Source organism: Gymnodraco acuticeps, unplaced genomic scaffold (genome assembly GCF_902827175.1).
Source record: "Gymnodraco acuticeps unplaced genomic scaffold, fGymAcu1.1, whole genome shotgun sequence".
Taxonomy (NCBI): domain Eukaryota; kingdom Metazoa; phylum Chordata; class Actinopteri; order Perciformes; family Bathydraconidae; genus Gymnodraco; species Gymnodraco acuticeps.
The window spans coordinates 484,040-500,070 of record NW_022989742.1 but is presented as its reverse complement, the minus strand read 5'-3'; the positions used below and the strand labels follow the sequence as shown (position 1 = coordinate 500,070).

Below are 16,031 nucleotides of genomic sequence, written 5' to 3'. Positions count from 1 at the left end.
TCCCCCCCGTCCTAATCACCAGTGTAATCTCTTCCTCATCCCCGTTTGCTTTCCTCACATCACAGCAGTCTTGTTTCCTGGTTTCAAGCAACCAATCTCATCCACTAATCCCTTCATTCAGTTGGAGACGGGATCAGCGGGAGAGTGTCAACAATGCACATGGAGCCCCTAAGCAAAGATAAGGTCAGGGAAAACAATGGCAGCACAAAAAAAAAACAAAAAACGGAGGGTCACTCAAGCTTTAGGTTACCATGGTGCCAAGCTGGTTGACAGATGGAGGAGGTCCACGTTAGCTTTTACGTTTTTTGACATTGTTGCCATCAGAATGAGAAGAAGCAATATGCATCAACCGCCATGTTGGTGTTGCATTCCTATAACAGCCGTGTATCAGAAAGTGATTGTTGTCCATTAGTTGCTTTGACCATGCTCGCTCATGTAACCCATGAATGTGATGTGTCGGAGATGCATTTAGATAATGTGCGCCCAGTCTTGAATACAAAGTAGATTTGTTTTTAATTAGACCCTTGGCCTGTTTTAAACCTCAGCAAGGCTCGGCATACATTTACACTTAATCAATTATTTGTAGACCTAAGCCATGGATATTTCTGTCATAAATTGGAAGATTGCCAAAAAGTTTGATAAATCGAGTACGGTAGTTATTTATTGTGTTATCTGGTTTAAGCCGCTCAAACATGAATGCTGTTTTCTCAGTTTTTCACAGTATATTAAATATTTTTAGGTTTTGGATGGTTGGTCAATATTCTCTTGTCATTTTGAGTGTTCAAAACATGTGATGGGTGTATTGCACTAATTCCTTTTCTAGCCCTACAGCAAAGTCCTACTGTAGGGTTGTTGACCTAATACATTTGAAGTATGAAGTCATGCCGAGATATAGCATTGAACTACTCAATACAGGCACATGTATACAACTTGCCTAAAGTTTGTAGTGGCTAACCCAGAAATATCATGTGCTATATATGGCATACAATGCGTTAAGTACATACAGTGTATATATACCATTATTGTCATTAGCTCACTGCTAATGTCAACCTTTTATTCTAAATCAGATGAAATGCCTTTAAAGACTCGTGCTGACACAGCAATATACACGTAGGTTGAAACAGTTCAGATAGAGTGCTTTTGTCTAAAGAATGACCGAGCAAACTGACATCTGGGCGCAGCGAGAGACCCAGATTGAGACGGAGGACAGGCTGGAGAAGCGATGAAGGGGTGTGTGGGAGGAGGAAATGAGACACCGCTTTGGGAAGTGCCTTCCAAGACTAATGCCGGAGTAAGGACGTCACTGCCCAAGGGGGGGGGGGGGGGGTTTGTTTGAAAGTATAATGGGCTAAAAACTCAACTATTATAGACTGCCAATGCCCATTACAATTGTAAACAGTATGGGGTTACAACAACAGTCAGATTTATATTCCTAACACAATCTCAAAAGTCAAGAGTCAAGTCTTTCAGCTGCTATTCATTTTGACCTGATTCAATATTTGGTTAGTTTTGAAATGTATGATACATACATAAGAAGTACGTGCTAAGGACATCTCTCTCTTTAAGTGTGTGAGATGATCCCTTTAAACTTTTGCTTTTGAAGGTATTGGCTTCTCTGCATTGCTCTTGTGATCTAGTGATCTGCAGAAACAGCTGCTTCTTGTTCCCTTAAATCCCTGTGGTTTTCACCTTCCCCTTGAAGTCAGACACATACACCATGAGACCACAGGTCCGTCCCCATTGTTTCAGAGCCCTGTGGGTCGAGAGCCTTGGACCTATGTGGGGTTTTGGGTGGCTTGTGTCTGCTTTAGAGGGATCACAGTAAGACTTTTGAACAAAGAGGGAGGTATGAACCTGATATCCCCAGAGTGTCACACAAACAGCCACGTCTTTCACACACACTGTCGTCTCCTCCCTCTCACTTTGACTTCACCGCCCCTGTGCAAACCTTTTTTGTCCCTCCCTAGCACCCCAAATGTGACCCTTTGCCCTAGAGGGACAGGTTTAGTGACCTCAGGTCAGTACAGTGTGATGGATACAGACGGAGTGCTCTAGTTACATTGGCCACAATATCTTCACCTTGCTGTAAATGGATACAGATTGTTACTAATATGGCAAAGATTCAAAGGTTTAAAGCATGGTTTAAAGGCGTTGTTGTCATATGCACAGTAACTACAATGTAGTCCCAGGCTCCTCCAATAATGCCACATGAATATATATAAGACATAAAAACAATAAAACTAAATGAAAAAACAATAAAAGTAGTGCAAGAGAGAATAATAAAATGTTGCAAGTTATACAGAAGTAATAAACTCTATACATGTCAAAAAAGCTATGATAAGCTGAATGTTGCAGAGAATGTTGTCAGTGACCAAGTAAATGCAGTACATGTAAATATAATATGATAAACAAGAACATAATGAAATACTGTACAGTCAAATGAAATACTGTTGCTAATGTAGTTATCCAATATAATGCAAGTAAAACACTGCTTTGTTATTTTCTGTCTTTCTATTTGAGACTTTGCATTACCAAAACTCATCCGCTCCACTCTTTTCTTCCCCTGTGTAGACGTGAAGAAGGACTGGTCAGACCATGCTTTGTGGTGGGAGAAGAAGAAGACATGGCTGTTGAAAACCCACTGGACGTTGGACAAGTACGGCATCCAGGCCGACGCCAGGCTGCTTTTCACGCCGCAGCACAAGCTTCTGCGCCTCCAGCTGCCCAACATGAAGCACATGAAGGTCAAGGTCAACTTCTCCGACCGCGTCTTCAAGGCCGTGTCCGACATCTGCAAAACCTTCAGTAAGTGGAACGACTGACACATTCACAGGACATCTGGCGAGTAACTTTAATAACTTTAGCTGAGATGTGGAAAACAGTCATGAAGTCAATGAGAGATGAGGTGTGACGGATTGGCAAAAGGTTATGGGAAAGAGTGTAGAATAAGTGTTCAGTTTACTAGGCGCTACTGAAGGTGCCCACCCTGCTCAACCAAAAACATCTCCTGCAAGACTATTTTTGGAAATGTTCTACATCAAACATGGCTAATCATGTCCTTCCCCTCACTTTGTTTTTATCCCTGGCAATTTGCTGTTTATTAAACACTGAGCTCAGCAGGCTGGAGTCACGTCTCCTGGCTGGCAGTCCTCTGTTAGGAGTCGTGTTCTTTGGACCTGGGCTCCATCAGTCTTACAGTAGTGTTTAGTAAACAGAGATTATCAATCTGTCTCAGACTTACAACAAAAGCAGACTCCAAAATACAACTTGATGTGTATGTAAATAATATGGGCTATCTTCACAATGCAAGCCCGAGTTCTCAATTCTATCTATTGCTTGGATCCAAACAGAACCTGAACTGACCCTCCTGTGCAAAACAGCAATAACACAGATGCCACAGCCACGCTACCCTTTGGATTGTCAGTGCTTACGGTTTCAGTTGTATTTGATGTGCAGTAAAAGTCAGTGTATTTGTGAGCAGATGTTGACAAGGATGAGGAAAAAGTGCCTTTTTTGTAAGGGACCGTGTGGATACAGAGTCAGAGCCAGGATTGGTTGGACCTTACTTATTCAGGATGTCAAGGGCTACTTTTACTGCATTGGTCTGTGTCTCACAGAGGTGGCGCTAGACTTTTTCGCTGTCCGTCCTTTTGACGGACAGGATCGTAACATTTCCGTCAAAATCCATTATTACCCGTCGGTCTGTACACAACTCTGGCGGGGGCTTGTGAACTGTCAACGGAGGGAGGGGGGGGGGCGCGCGCGCTCACGCTCACTCGCTCGTGAACTGTTAGCGCCGTGTTATGCATGCCCACTGCACCTCGCGGGAGACCGCACAGCGTAAAGCAAAAACTCAGACATTTCAATGATTCGTACGGGAAAGTACGGTTTGGAAACGATATCATTTCCTTTTTGGCGGGCATGCATAACACGGCATAACACCGGAGCCTCGCTGCGGGGACATTTTGGCGCTGTTCCGAGTTTGTTCTAATCTGTCAAAATGAAGGACTGCTTTCAGATTTTTCCGTCACTGTTAAAAAAGATCCGTCATAGACGGAAAATATTCGGTTAACGCGACCACTGGTGCCTCATCACAAGAGACTCCCGCCAGCATTCAACAATTGTAACAGATCTTGACCTAAAATACATAAAAGTAACATTAATTCCAACATGACTGGTCAAACTGAGATTGCATTGCAAAAGCTGATAACCAACCTGTATCTGATTTAAATCATTTGAAAATATCAGATTTACACATCATGCTGCGTTTTTGGCTAACTTTTGCCTGCAGGCTCTACATAGTTATACTCTTTGCTCTCTGTCTTGCTTACCCAGCATCTCTCCACTAATAACACGTCCAAATGTAACTGTCCCCTAATGTGTAAGTAGGGTGACATACACACCATCGATACCTACCATCACTGGCACCACGAAGCCCAGTCGACGTGTCAGGTCACACACACCGTGACCTCTGAACTCTTCCTCGGCTCAGACTGTGACCCTTGCCCTGCCTTCACTGTCTCCAGTAGAGTTGGCAGATTTGGAGAAGCGACACCAATATAAATCCCTGCAGGGTCATAGCACACCTGTTGTCTTTTTCACTGGTCTGGGTTCAGCAGGCAGGACCAGAAGCTCCAGTGGTTTTTCATTTTTCCAGAAGGATTCTTGGGTCAAAAGACTAAATTCTATGAAATAAAAAGAGCAAATAGCACATTTAATTTAGTGTAAATATACAAAGAGACTGTTTTTGAAATCTAAGACAGGGAGGTGAGGGAGAAATTGGCATGCAGTCTTTCATTCCTTGTTAGGAATGTGTCTGATTCTTCTGGAATAAATCAATTTTTAATCTTTGTAGAAATTCAGGACAAATTGCTTTTAGCTGACATGGCACGTGCACAGAAGTTGTGAGATGTACGGTGGCAGTAAATGACCCATTAGTTTGACATGCTTTAACTGTTGTGTTTCTATATCACTGTGCACTAATGCATGCCTAAAGCAGAACCGGAAAGTTCTTTACTGTAACTGTTCGTATGACAGCTGACATATAGCCGCTCTGACCTGGAAGCATTCATCGTTATCTGGGAAACTTTGAGTTGTACAATTGCCTGTGCATTTTTCTTCTGCCGAATCCCTGAGAGCTGCACTGCATAGAAAATCAGACGGGACAGGAAGAGACGAGGCCTGTCACCCTGGCCTTCGCTCCAGACAGCAGAAAGGGAGGGGCGGAGATACTGAGAGATAGGAACAGAAAGAGAATGTCAGTGGAGATTTTGTTTTTAGTGACGTGCAACTCACCTTTGGCCCAGTCTTTTTCCCCATACTAATTTATTTGGATGTATTTTTAATTTTGCTGTGGCGTGTCCGGTCTGATAGTAACATAGAAGCTATTTCCTGTTCCAAGTTTAGTTCTCATTATAGTTTATAGCTGTCTTTGTCCTCACCCCTGCATAGTTAAGAATGATAGCCCTTAAACATCTCTCTGCTCTTTTTTATATTACAGTATGCTTTTCCTTTTCTACTTTGTCTGCTTTTCTATCTCTTTAGCACAACTCCAACCCTTGACAGTACATACAGTACAGTGGAAAAGCATAGAAAATCAACATAACACCCCAAGTTAAAAGTATAAAACCGATTATCTCCGCTGTACTTTTCCCATGTCCACGGCAGCTGTGTCCTGACACAGACTCAGTCCATCAGGCTGGGAACCGAGAGGACTCAGCAAAAAGCCGTTGTACTGAATGGAAATCACTCAGTTTCACTCCTGTTATGACCCTTGAGTACATTTGGCAGCTCATACATCCTATGCTGCACTGCTCATTTGATAGTGAAGCAAAAGCATTTGGGATTTTTCCACTTTTAGTTGCAAGAAAACCTTTTTAACTGCGTCAACAACTCTCTGAACACCAGCATTGTAGTTCCTTTCTTTGTGTTAAGGATGTATCAACTATAGTGATGAAATGTGTTTTGTAGTGAAACGGCAATTAACAATACAGTTTTTTCGCAGTATGCTTTAGGGCTACAAGTGATTATTTTCCTTTTAACGATTAGGCTTTGTCAGAAAATTATGAAAAATGCCTGTTAAATTCTCTATAAATGATCTTTTAATGGCTGGCTATCCAACCGACAGTTGAAAGCCCAAATAAATTAAGTTCCAGACATGAGCTTGTCCCGTCTAGACAACCTGGACTCACTTCCAACACATTAAACACACTCGTACACCTCCTCCCTCTGTTTCTGTTTTACTCTTCTTGCAAAGCCAGCACACAAAATGTACTTTTCACAAGTGACTAACACATGATCGTGGGACGGTGGGCCTGAGGTGGGACAAAAAGTAGGCTGCAGCACTTCAGGGTAACCAGAGTCAGGCTGAGCCACTGTGGTTTTTTTTAGTAAGCACTCCTTTGCTACCATGTGTGGGAGTCCAACATTCTCTGGAATATGCAGCAATGTAACTGTTGCCATTTGTTAGCACCGAAACCCTAGAATGAGTCAAATACATAACTAATGGATGCCCAGACAGGAAAGGAAAGTGGCTGAGAGGATGTATGTCAATAAGGCGGGACATAAGTAAGTACAACTTTATTTATATAGCACCCTTCTCAACACGGATGTACAAAGTGCTTTACAGTACAGTACACAATTCAAATTACAACTATACAATGTAGAATAAAAGGCATAAAACAGCAGCAGGTAATACATAGGAGAAAACATACGATAAAACACCAATAAAAGACAGCTACTAACTCACCTCCCCCGACGACCCAAAGGCCTGTCGGAAAAGGTGGGTCTTTAACTGCCCCTTAAAAATCTCTATTGAGGCAGAGGTTTTTATTATCTGGGGGAGTTTGTTCCAAAACCTTGGGGCCACCACCTCAAAGGCACGGTCCCCCTTAGTCTTTAGCCTGGTTCGGGGCACCCTCAGGAGGCCTTGCTCAGAGGACCTCAGGGCCCGGTTTGTGATGTGAGGGTGGATCAGGGGCCTCATTTATAACGCCATGTGTATGATTCACGTGGGAAGGTTGTTTACGTAGTAGAAATCCAAAAAATAGGTACAGAAATGTTCCGACATTTTCCGATTCACCAAACATTGGTACCGGCGAGGAAAGTGCGTACAGCACTTCCTATGCCGGTTTCCCTTTATAAATCACAATCGCCACGAAATGCGGTGCAGCTTTTGCGGGCTTCACGTAACACCCATATTTGCCTATAAATAGTCAAAGAAACGCCCATTCATTCATTCATTTTGACTGACTTTATGAAGAAGATCGCAGGAAATGACGACAGAACAGCTAAAAAAGACATCTCACACCGTGTCAGATTTTGGTTATTGTGGGGAGGTCGAGATAAATCATATTGTTTGGTGGATGCAGTTTGAACCAGAGTAGCAGCATGGAGGTCGGATCGTCACCAAAATAAATAAATAAGTGGTCCGAAAAAGGTTAATGACAAAAAAAATACACATGGCCTTCCTCAGGCAGTGTGTTTGTACCGGGGACAGGAGACACCCCCTTGATGAGAAACTGTAAGAAGTGAACGGGGAATCCCTCCGGAGTGGAGTCATGACGACTGGATCTGAATTATGTTTTTGTATTTGGTGGTTTGTGTTCCAGCTGTCGATCAGCTGTGCGCAGCGTCTCCACTGCAGCAACTCTATATCCACCAGTTAAAGGAAATACAACTAATGTGTTGTGTTATATTAGCTGTACAATTTACCACATGTGGTGTTCTTAGTTTCCATACCTCCTGTGTTTTATGAGCGACTTATCAAGTCTTAGCAAACGGCATAAAACATGATTAAACATGGTAGTATATAAAACCATGCTCGTACAATCTATAGAAATGCAAAACCGCATCATTTATGAGAAAACATTTCATAACATTAACACAACATATTCGAGGTGGTTTTAAATAACATATCCGTATTTATTTATTTCTCCAAGTTATGTTTTTGTGTGCACTGAGGAGTCTCAAACAGGCTTTTGTTTAATCATTTTAAGATTGGCTTTAATCAATGTTTGAAAATGAATTCTTCATATATGATAAATGAGAGGTAACATTTTATTTATGGTATTATTTCCACATATTTCTCTCCATTCTTCCTTCTGCCAACGGTGTCGCAGTTTCTCGTCTCTCCCGTTTTTGTGCTTAGTGCGTACGCATGGGTTAGAGTTTGCGTGGAGGACCGCACATTTTCCCGTCAAATTAGTATTTTATAAATCGCAAACATAGCGTAGAAACTGGCGTACGCCATTTTTTGAGCGTATATCCCTTTATAAATGAGGCCCCTGGTCATCGATGTAGGCTGGGGCTTGGCCATGGACAGCTCTATATGTGAAGACCAATACTTTGAATTGGGTTCTGAGATGGACAGGGAGCCAGTGCAGGGCAGAAAGAATCCGAGTGATGTGGCATGTTTCTTTGGACCGAGTGAGTAATCTGGCTGCAGCATTTTGGACCTGTTGTAACCGGTTTATTGATGTTTTGTTGAGGCAGGAGAACAGAGCATTACACTAATCAAGCCGGGATGAAATAAAGGCATGGATAGCCATCTCCATTTCTGCGTTGGATAGAACCCCCCTGAGCTTGGCAATATACATACAGAACTCAGGAGTTTGCTGACGGTTGAGAATCGCAGAGACATGTTTTGTCTTTGTTCTCGAGAACGATTTTTCGATTTGTGTGGGACTGTTTCTTCATCATTTTGGTCCAGCAGAGTTATGGCACATCAACCTGTGGTCTGCCTGGCTGGCCCCGAGTGAGCTGGCCCCTGTTGTCATAACACATGAGGAGTCTCTGCCTCAGCGCCAACCCTTCAATTGAAGCACAACTTTTGCCTTTTTGAGTATCCTTTTAGCACCTTTTAGCCCCCTGTCTGATTGGTGAAAAGGACCCCTTGACACTAAGCAGATAAGGTCAACTTATGAGTTGTTTCTTTTGAGTTATAGCCAGAAATAGTAACTCTAGTGTATCTAATTGACAATCCTAACTTTTTTGAAGGCTACAAATCAAACTCATCTCTCAAATAAAATTCATAAAGCGCAGAATATCCACACCATGTACTCCACTTGATGAAACACAGATAGAACTGTGTTTTTAAATGTTTGTTTTACTATTATGTATGCACCACAACATCAAGTCAGATTCCTCGTACCTGGTAATGAACCTGTTTCTGATTCTGATTCATATTATTTTCTGTTTCCCATCAGACTGAGAGTGAGTTACCGCTTGTTTTAATTAGTCCGAACAACTACTTGATTTATTGCTCTTGACTATTGATCCGTCAGCCTCACTAGATCTATTCATCACATTAAGAAAAATGCAGGGGGAAACTGAAGGTGAAATCCTTCATCTTTCATTTGTTTTGTCCATGTAGGGTCTCAAAGTGTTTGTACGGTAAACTTTAGCGCTGTAAAATTAGACTGTGACGGTGTTTGTGATTCTTCTGCGGCTGGCCTTACTCACTGCAGTGAATCATGTGTTCCAAGGAGTGGATCTGGAGCCCAGCTGGCTCCCAGTCAACACCTCTCCTCTGGCTCCGTTCCTGGATCCTGCCACATGTCTGCAGGATGGAGGATTGGGGTCTTTTTGTCTAAGGTGTCATTTCTAATGGAAATAAACCAGGATTGTGTAAGCACTCCATCCATCACTCACCCTTCCTCCTCCCCCCTGACACCGGCCACAAGTATGTGGTGAGTGGAGGAGCAGTCTCTCCCACCAGATCATGATTCTTAAATGATCACCATAAACATCCACTTCAACACTCAATTCAAGTATGTTAGTATAAATTGACTTTAACACTTTTCCATCTGAAAAATACTGGTGGAGCATTTTTTTGTATTTCCCCTTAGCCTGATTTCTTCACACTTATCTCAATGTTTGCTGTTATTCATACTTTAGCAGACATGGAATCTCTATCATATTGACTACACCTCTACTCCCTTCATAGGAATGATACAAAACAGTCAACTCATTAAAGCCACCAGCCCTTTTCCCACGCCTCTGCTTTCCAGGCAATTCAGTAGAGAAAAAATGCTACCTTTTTAACGAGAAAAATTCCCTCTAATGTATGAGAACGTAGCTTTTTACCTTATTGAATTGTGGTGTCATGGAGATTTTGTGACAAACCATTGTCTTTTGCGCCAAAATGTTGATATATAGAGGGTTTTATACATTATTCGTAGATATTGAAGCAGAAAAGTGCCATTGTAGTTAAACGCCACATGCCTCTACGGCAGTAGTGTGACAGTTTGATACTCACTCTCTGTGTGTATTGGCCTCCTCTCGCAGCTCAGTGGGGTTAAAGCTCGGCAGCACGCCTGCTACTCACATGGCTGTATAAGGGCACAGGGATTGCGCCTCACCGCTGCAGCAGAGCGAGAACGAAGTCAAACTGAGGCAGGCAGAGAGAGAGAAGGAGAGAGGGTGAGCTCCCATCTGGTAGTTCTTAAAACTCCTGGAATGCTTTTGCTTTAGTTACACAAACCAAACAAGCTTTCTCACCAAGCGAGTACGTTCTCCCCCCCCCCGAGAGTGCTTGTGCTCCCCTCAACACCATCAGCTACCTCTTCAATCAGTCTGCAACACCTTTCAAATCCTTCATCTTTAAAATGATTTAATGCAGGGGATATGAATAAATGAAAAAAGTAATGTCAGCAGATGTGCTCGAAACAAAGTGAGATTAATATATAAAAAAGGCCTTCAAATATCATTTAGCTTAATTGATTTATGTAGAATCTGCATAGCTGGATTGAAAACCGTATCCAGCTGAGGATCCAGATGTGCTTCCAGACCGATCCCATCCATTGTGCTCCCGACACATCCTGGCCGTCTCACCGCTACGTCAGAACCATCCCAAGCCCATCTTAAAACATCAGTGCTGCCGAGTGATGGTTCCCTGGCCTCCGAGCCCCAGGGATGGAGGGGAGAGAGCCGCTCTGCTTTACTCATTATATCCACTGTACTGTATCTTACTGTCTGATTGAGACCTTGCTCACGGCACACACAATGTTAGGGAGTGGTTCTTTATTTCATTTACAGTAGCATTATCTTCACTTTTGGTGTTTTTGTGAGAGCTGTGCAATCCTAATACCCGCCAGAAGCAGCTGAAAAGTGTTTTTATGTGGGAGAGGAATGGTAGGAGGGAGGCGGGTGATATGGAGATAGAGGTAATGTCTGCCCTGTCTCAGTTTGGGATTACAGTTAAAGCAAGATTTGTTGGGGCCCTGAGAAAAGGGATCTGCAATGTTCCACCACTCGTGTGCACAGCTGTCTACAATTCATTTCTGACACATCTCCTCAGTCCCTTTGCTTTTTCTCCCCCTTTTCCATGAAGTCACTTTATCGGCTTATATTCTACGCATCATTTGTGAGGTTTTATTGGAATTCTATAGTTGAAACGACACAAATTACTGTATGTTTTTGGTGTGTTAGTGTTGTCCTTAGCGGCTTGGCTTTGTTGTGAGGCAAGCTTATGTTTATCTGACATCAAACAAACCTTCTTGCTCTCCTTCCCTCCAGATATCCGCCACCCAGAGGAGCTATCTCTACTGCGTAAGCCCCGTGATCCCAAGAAGAAGAAGAAAAAGTTGGAGGAGGCAGAGGAGGACGATCTGGAGCTGGAGGGTCCGCTGTTAACCCCTGGATCAGGTGAGCAGTGACTCTTACATGGTCTCATAATCTTTGTTGAAATATAAAAGATTTAACCAAGGAGTTGAAATTCTGCAAACTAAAGTCAGTTCCTTTTAGGTTAAAGGTGAACTTTGGAGTAGCTATGGAGCACTGGGTTTTATTTGTATACATTGTCAAAAGCAATAATTTAGTTTCCCTCAAGCAGCAGGTTGATAACAGGTTCTTCTGGCTGCTATGGAGCGTCCTCCAGTCTTTTTTCTTCATGTCTAATTGCGCCGGTGGTTTAGAAAAACCCACTAAGATAACTCCAGTTTGCTGCACCCTGCCTGAAGTGACCAAATATGAATGTGTGAGTTTACACGCCTGCTTGGGATCCACAGCCCTGGCTTCCAATTCCTTGGCAGGGAGGACGAAGAATGGTTGAGATTCCACACATAGTTGGTCACGCTGCCATTTTAAACCCAAACCAGGCAACACGACTACCGTTAGAGCAGCCCTCCTCCCTCCTCCACAGATGGGAGAGCCATGTGAGCAGGAAGGAACAGAACAGGCTGTGCTCCTGTCACACAGTTAGCATTACCCAAAAACTGCTAACGCTAAGAGACAGGATGAATGGGACCCATTGTGTGGATCGAGTCTCTTCTGCCCCGGCCTCTGTCTGTCCGTCCACTGGCTCCTTAGACTCCGTTCAACATGCGTATACACACTGATGTGAGTGGAAAGAAAGCAGAACATCGTTGTGGACTTGTTGAAGCGTTCTCACAACAAAGAAAGTGTAAATCTTCTCATTTGCTTCACTGTGTATCTAACAGCAGATGATGTATTCGCCGTATTTGTCGTGACAAACGCACCCAAAGTTGCATCATCACATTTCAAGGGCGTGCCACATTACCGCCTCCAGTACAGATGTGTTTTGTATTCAGCGGGTCACACTGTTGTGCAGAGAAACGGTTTCAACAGGAATGTGCAGAATCTGTTGACTGTCACCAGTCTCTCGTGTGTCTCCCTTGTGAGTAAGTGCACACACACACACTTACTTCCTGTATCCTCCCTATCGGATCAGATCACATGCTACAGTCAGAGAGGGTAGTTCATGGCCAAGTTGTAAGACGTTATTCCGTCCCATGTGGGGAAGGGCTGCTGGGTCATATCTCCTGATAGGAATCACAAGGTTTTCAGAGAGGAAGCGATGCAATCAGAATCAAAGCGTTCTCATGTGCAGCTAACTGAGGGGAGGAGTCACTACATCTCACCATGGTCTAATGAGTTATTTTCATAATTGTTAAGGTTACTTTTATAAGCACATATTGGCCAAACTTTCCCCGAATCGAGATTTTCAAATGAGAATAAGATTCAACACTTTTAGTGTGATAGTAAACTCAATCTCAGTTGTTGGTGGGATTAGTCATTTGAAAACATCCGCTTAGATATTACAATCCGCTAATATTGTATAGACTAAATGATTGAGTATATAGTTAGTAGATTATTCCATCAGGAAAAGAATTGTCAGCGGTTTACCTCAGCTTTTAAGGGGCCTTTTGCATTTGCGTCACCATCTTTGGAATAGATAATACTTTTAAAATACATTTAAAACGTATTCCTTGTATAGTAGCTTAGACACACGCAGTATGTATTCTCTACAGTCAGGTCCACACTGACCTCAGAAGCAAATAACATGGTGAACACCAAGGTTATACGAGTACATGACGACCAATTATTTTTATTTAAAGGCTGACAATCTTTTTCCAAAACCTCAACCTCTATCTTTAAATATATCATTTAGGAAACTCCACGTCCCCTGTCTGTCGGGACATATATGCAAAGTGCCTCACAAAGTTGCTCATTTAATCCTTTACTGCTGTCATGACTCAGAGAAAGAGCCATGGTGATGCCATCATGCCAGTCCACGAGTCCCCTCGGGGCCCTCCACAAGTTGAAGTGCATGCTGTATCTAATTATGCATCCTGTCCACGTGGAGAACATACCTCAGAGAGCCAGTACTTTAAGATATGTGCTGCAGACTATACATGCATGGCTGGGTCACGTTGACCCGCGCCTAGTGCTGCACGATTCTTGCTCAAATGTGAATCACGATTTTCCTCCATAAGAATTGAGATCACGATTCTCATCGTTTCAATGAAAATATTTATTGCACTCTTACTCTTAGACGTCACGTGAGTACAATGAATTTAAACAGACAACATTTGTCTCTCTTGTAACAAAAACATAACTTTGTCTTTAGTCTGTAGTTGCTGAATACTGAACAAACATTACTACATTCAAAATGTGGCACCTGGAGCCAACTATTGTGGCTTTAAACAGACACCATCAACATCAAAGTGCTTGACTTAAATCCAAGTCTCAGTTTCTTGTATCAAAAACATAGAGTAACTAAAATGAATTTGACAGCCAACTACTGTGGCTTTAAACAAAGTGCTTGACTTAAACTCAAGTCTCTCTGGTAACAAAACATACAGTAACTAAAATAAAGATATTGCTGCTGCCTGAGTGCTGAACATAAAAAATTGAATTTTTGCAGCTTTATAATAACAAAATGTAAACTTTGCAGTAGCACCTGTCCACAGTGACAGGACACCCAACTACTGTACAACAACACCAACCTGTTTGTTACAGGGAGGAATGCACTTAAGTTACTCAAAATACCTCACCACGGTGCTGAATATAAAAACAAAACAGTCACAGCTTTAGAATAATAATATTTAAAAAAGCCTAGCCGGCTAGCACCCAGTTCAACTACTGCACTTAAAGGTTCTTGTACTGAAAAAAACATAAACTTAAACAAAGTGCTAGACTCCACTGAGTAGTAATGTCACTGAATCAAAAGGATTAACTTAAATACTGCAGTCAGTACTGAATATAAAAACGGAACAGAACATAAAGTTACAGCTTCAGAATAAATGTAAATAAAGCCTAGCTGCCTAGCTACTAGCACAGTCCATCTACTTTTTTCGGCACAAGCACAACTTTCCTCTCACTCTTGCCAGAGTCGCCACCGGGATTTTCATCGGTGTTGTTGTCATTGTCCTCGACCTCCTCGTCACTCATTTCTGTTTTTCTTGTACTACTAGTCGCTCTCGTCACTCTTTGCTAATCAGTGCTAATGCTAACGCTTCTGTAAACATACTGCCGGCTCCTGCCCTCACGTGCTGCATGCAGTCAGTGAGTGTTGCCAGGTATACTTATTATAAGCCACATTGGGCTTATTTTTCTGTAAAGTTGCTTGGTAGTAAGTAATAATGGTTGTGAGCTTGTAGATAGGTTATTTTCAAATAGCCGACCCGACATATATAGGTTTAAAGTGCTCATGTTCTTTTGCGCTTGTTTTCATAGACCTGGTTGCTTATTCCTTTCGCAAAAACTGGCAACACTAGTGGCTGCAGCGTTAACACTGTATGAGAGGAGGAGAGACAGAACACTACCATTTGCATGCGATCATGGTACTTTAATGTTAAATGTATAGAGTATATTTGCTTTACATCGTTTAAGTATGATTGACATTGCAAGTTGGTATTATTCAGAAGCAAAAAAAAAAAAAATCAAAAAAATAATATCAGCATGACGTCATAGGATCGCCGTAATTTAGAAATGAGATCGCATAGGTGTCTGAATCGAGATCACGATCTTTTTTCGATTAATCGTGCAGCACTACCCGCGCCTTGCCTGGGTTTTCAATCAGTCATGCTGTGTCAGAAGGCTATGAATAGGATGGAAACGACTGAACCTCACTAGTCATTTCAGGGTGATCCACTCTGCAAAGAGGGTAAACTGAGTCATCCACTCTGTGGCTAACAGCTGGCAGTAACCATGGAAATGCCCCGGATCTCCCCAGTTTTGAATGTCTTTACTTTTGTCTTTTCTTTTCTGTTTCCTCCTGTCCTTGTTTGGTTTTAACTATCTGTCCACTTTATGTTGTTTGTTCCCATTCCACTTCTTCCCTCTACCTCTTTCCTGTCTTTCTTCCTCTTACTATTTTTCTTTTCATCCTAGCCTCTGAGGTAATATACATCGGACCTGTCAAAGGTAAGCTTTCCTCTTCCTCTGTCCTTTACTCTTCAGCACCGCTCACCCTCGCCTTCCCCTTCCTCTTTACCCCCCACGGCTGGAGTGTTGAGGCCACATGAGATCTGTAACCTTTTGAACCAGCAACCAAGTCACCTGACTGCTCTTCCAGAGGAAGTCAGCTGATTTGTGCAGTCACATGATCAAGGCTTTGCCTCTCATTAGAAATTAGCTCAAAGCTCACTTTTTATTTCAGCTTCCCCAGGCCTGCTCACACTGTGTCTGCTGACTGTTTTTAATAGCAGTATTGCTGATCACTTTTAGCCCTTTAATGAGATAGTCATGATGAGTTATATGATATGATATTATTTGTAGTGTTTTTT

General features: G+C 42.5%; 1 protein-coding gene across 4 annotated transcripts in view; it reads left to right on the top strand.

Annotated features, from left to right (window-relative positions):
• Positions 1-16,031, top strand: part of fermt2 (fermitin family member 2) — a 44,695-nt gene that overhangs the window by 14,683 nt on the left and 13,981 nt on the right. For 2 of the 4 annotated variants that reach the window (XM_034217001.1, XM_034216318.1), the window contains exons 3-5: positions 2,572-2,805; positions 11,518-11,646; positions 15,637-15,669. In XM_034217001.1, the coding sequence (XP_034072892.1) occupies positions 2,572-2,805; positions 11,518-11,646; positions 15,637-15,669 (396 nt within the window). The remainder of the gene's footprint in view (positions 1-2,571; positions 2,806-11,517; positions 11,647-15,636; positions 15,670-16,031) is intronic. The other 2 variants (XM_034218429.1, XM_034217722.1) reach the window with 1 other exon arrangement.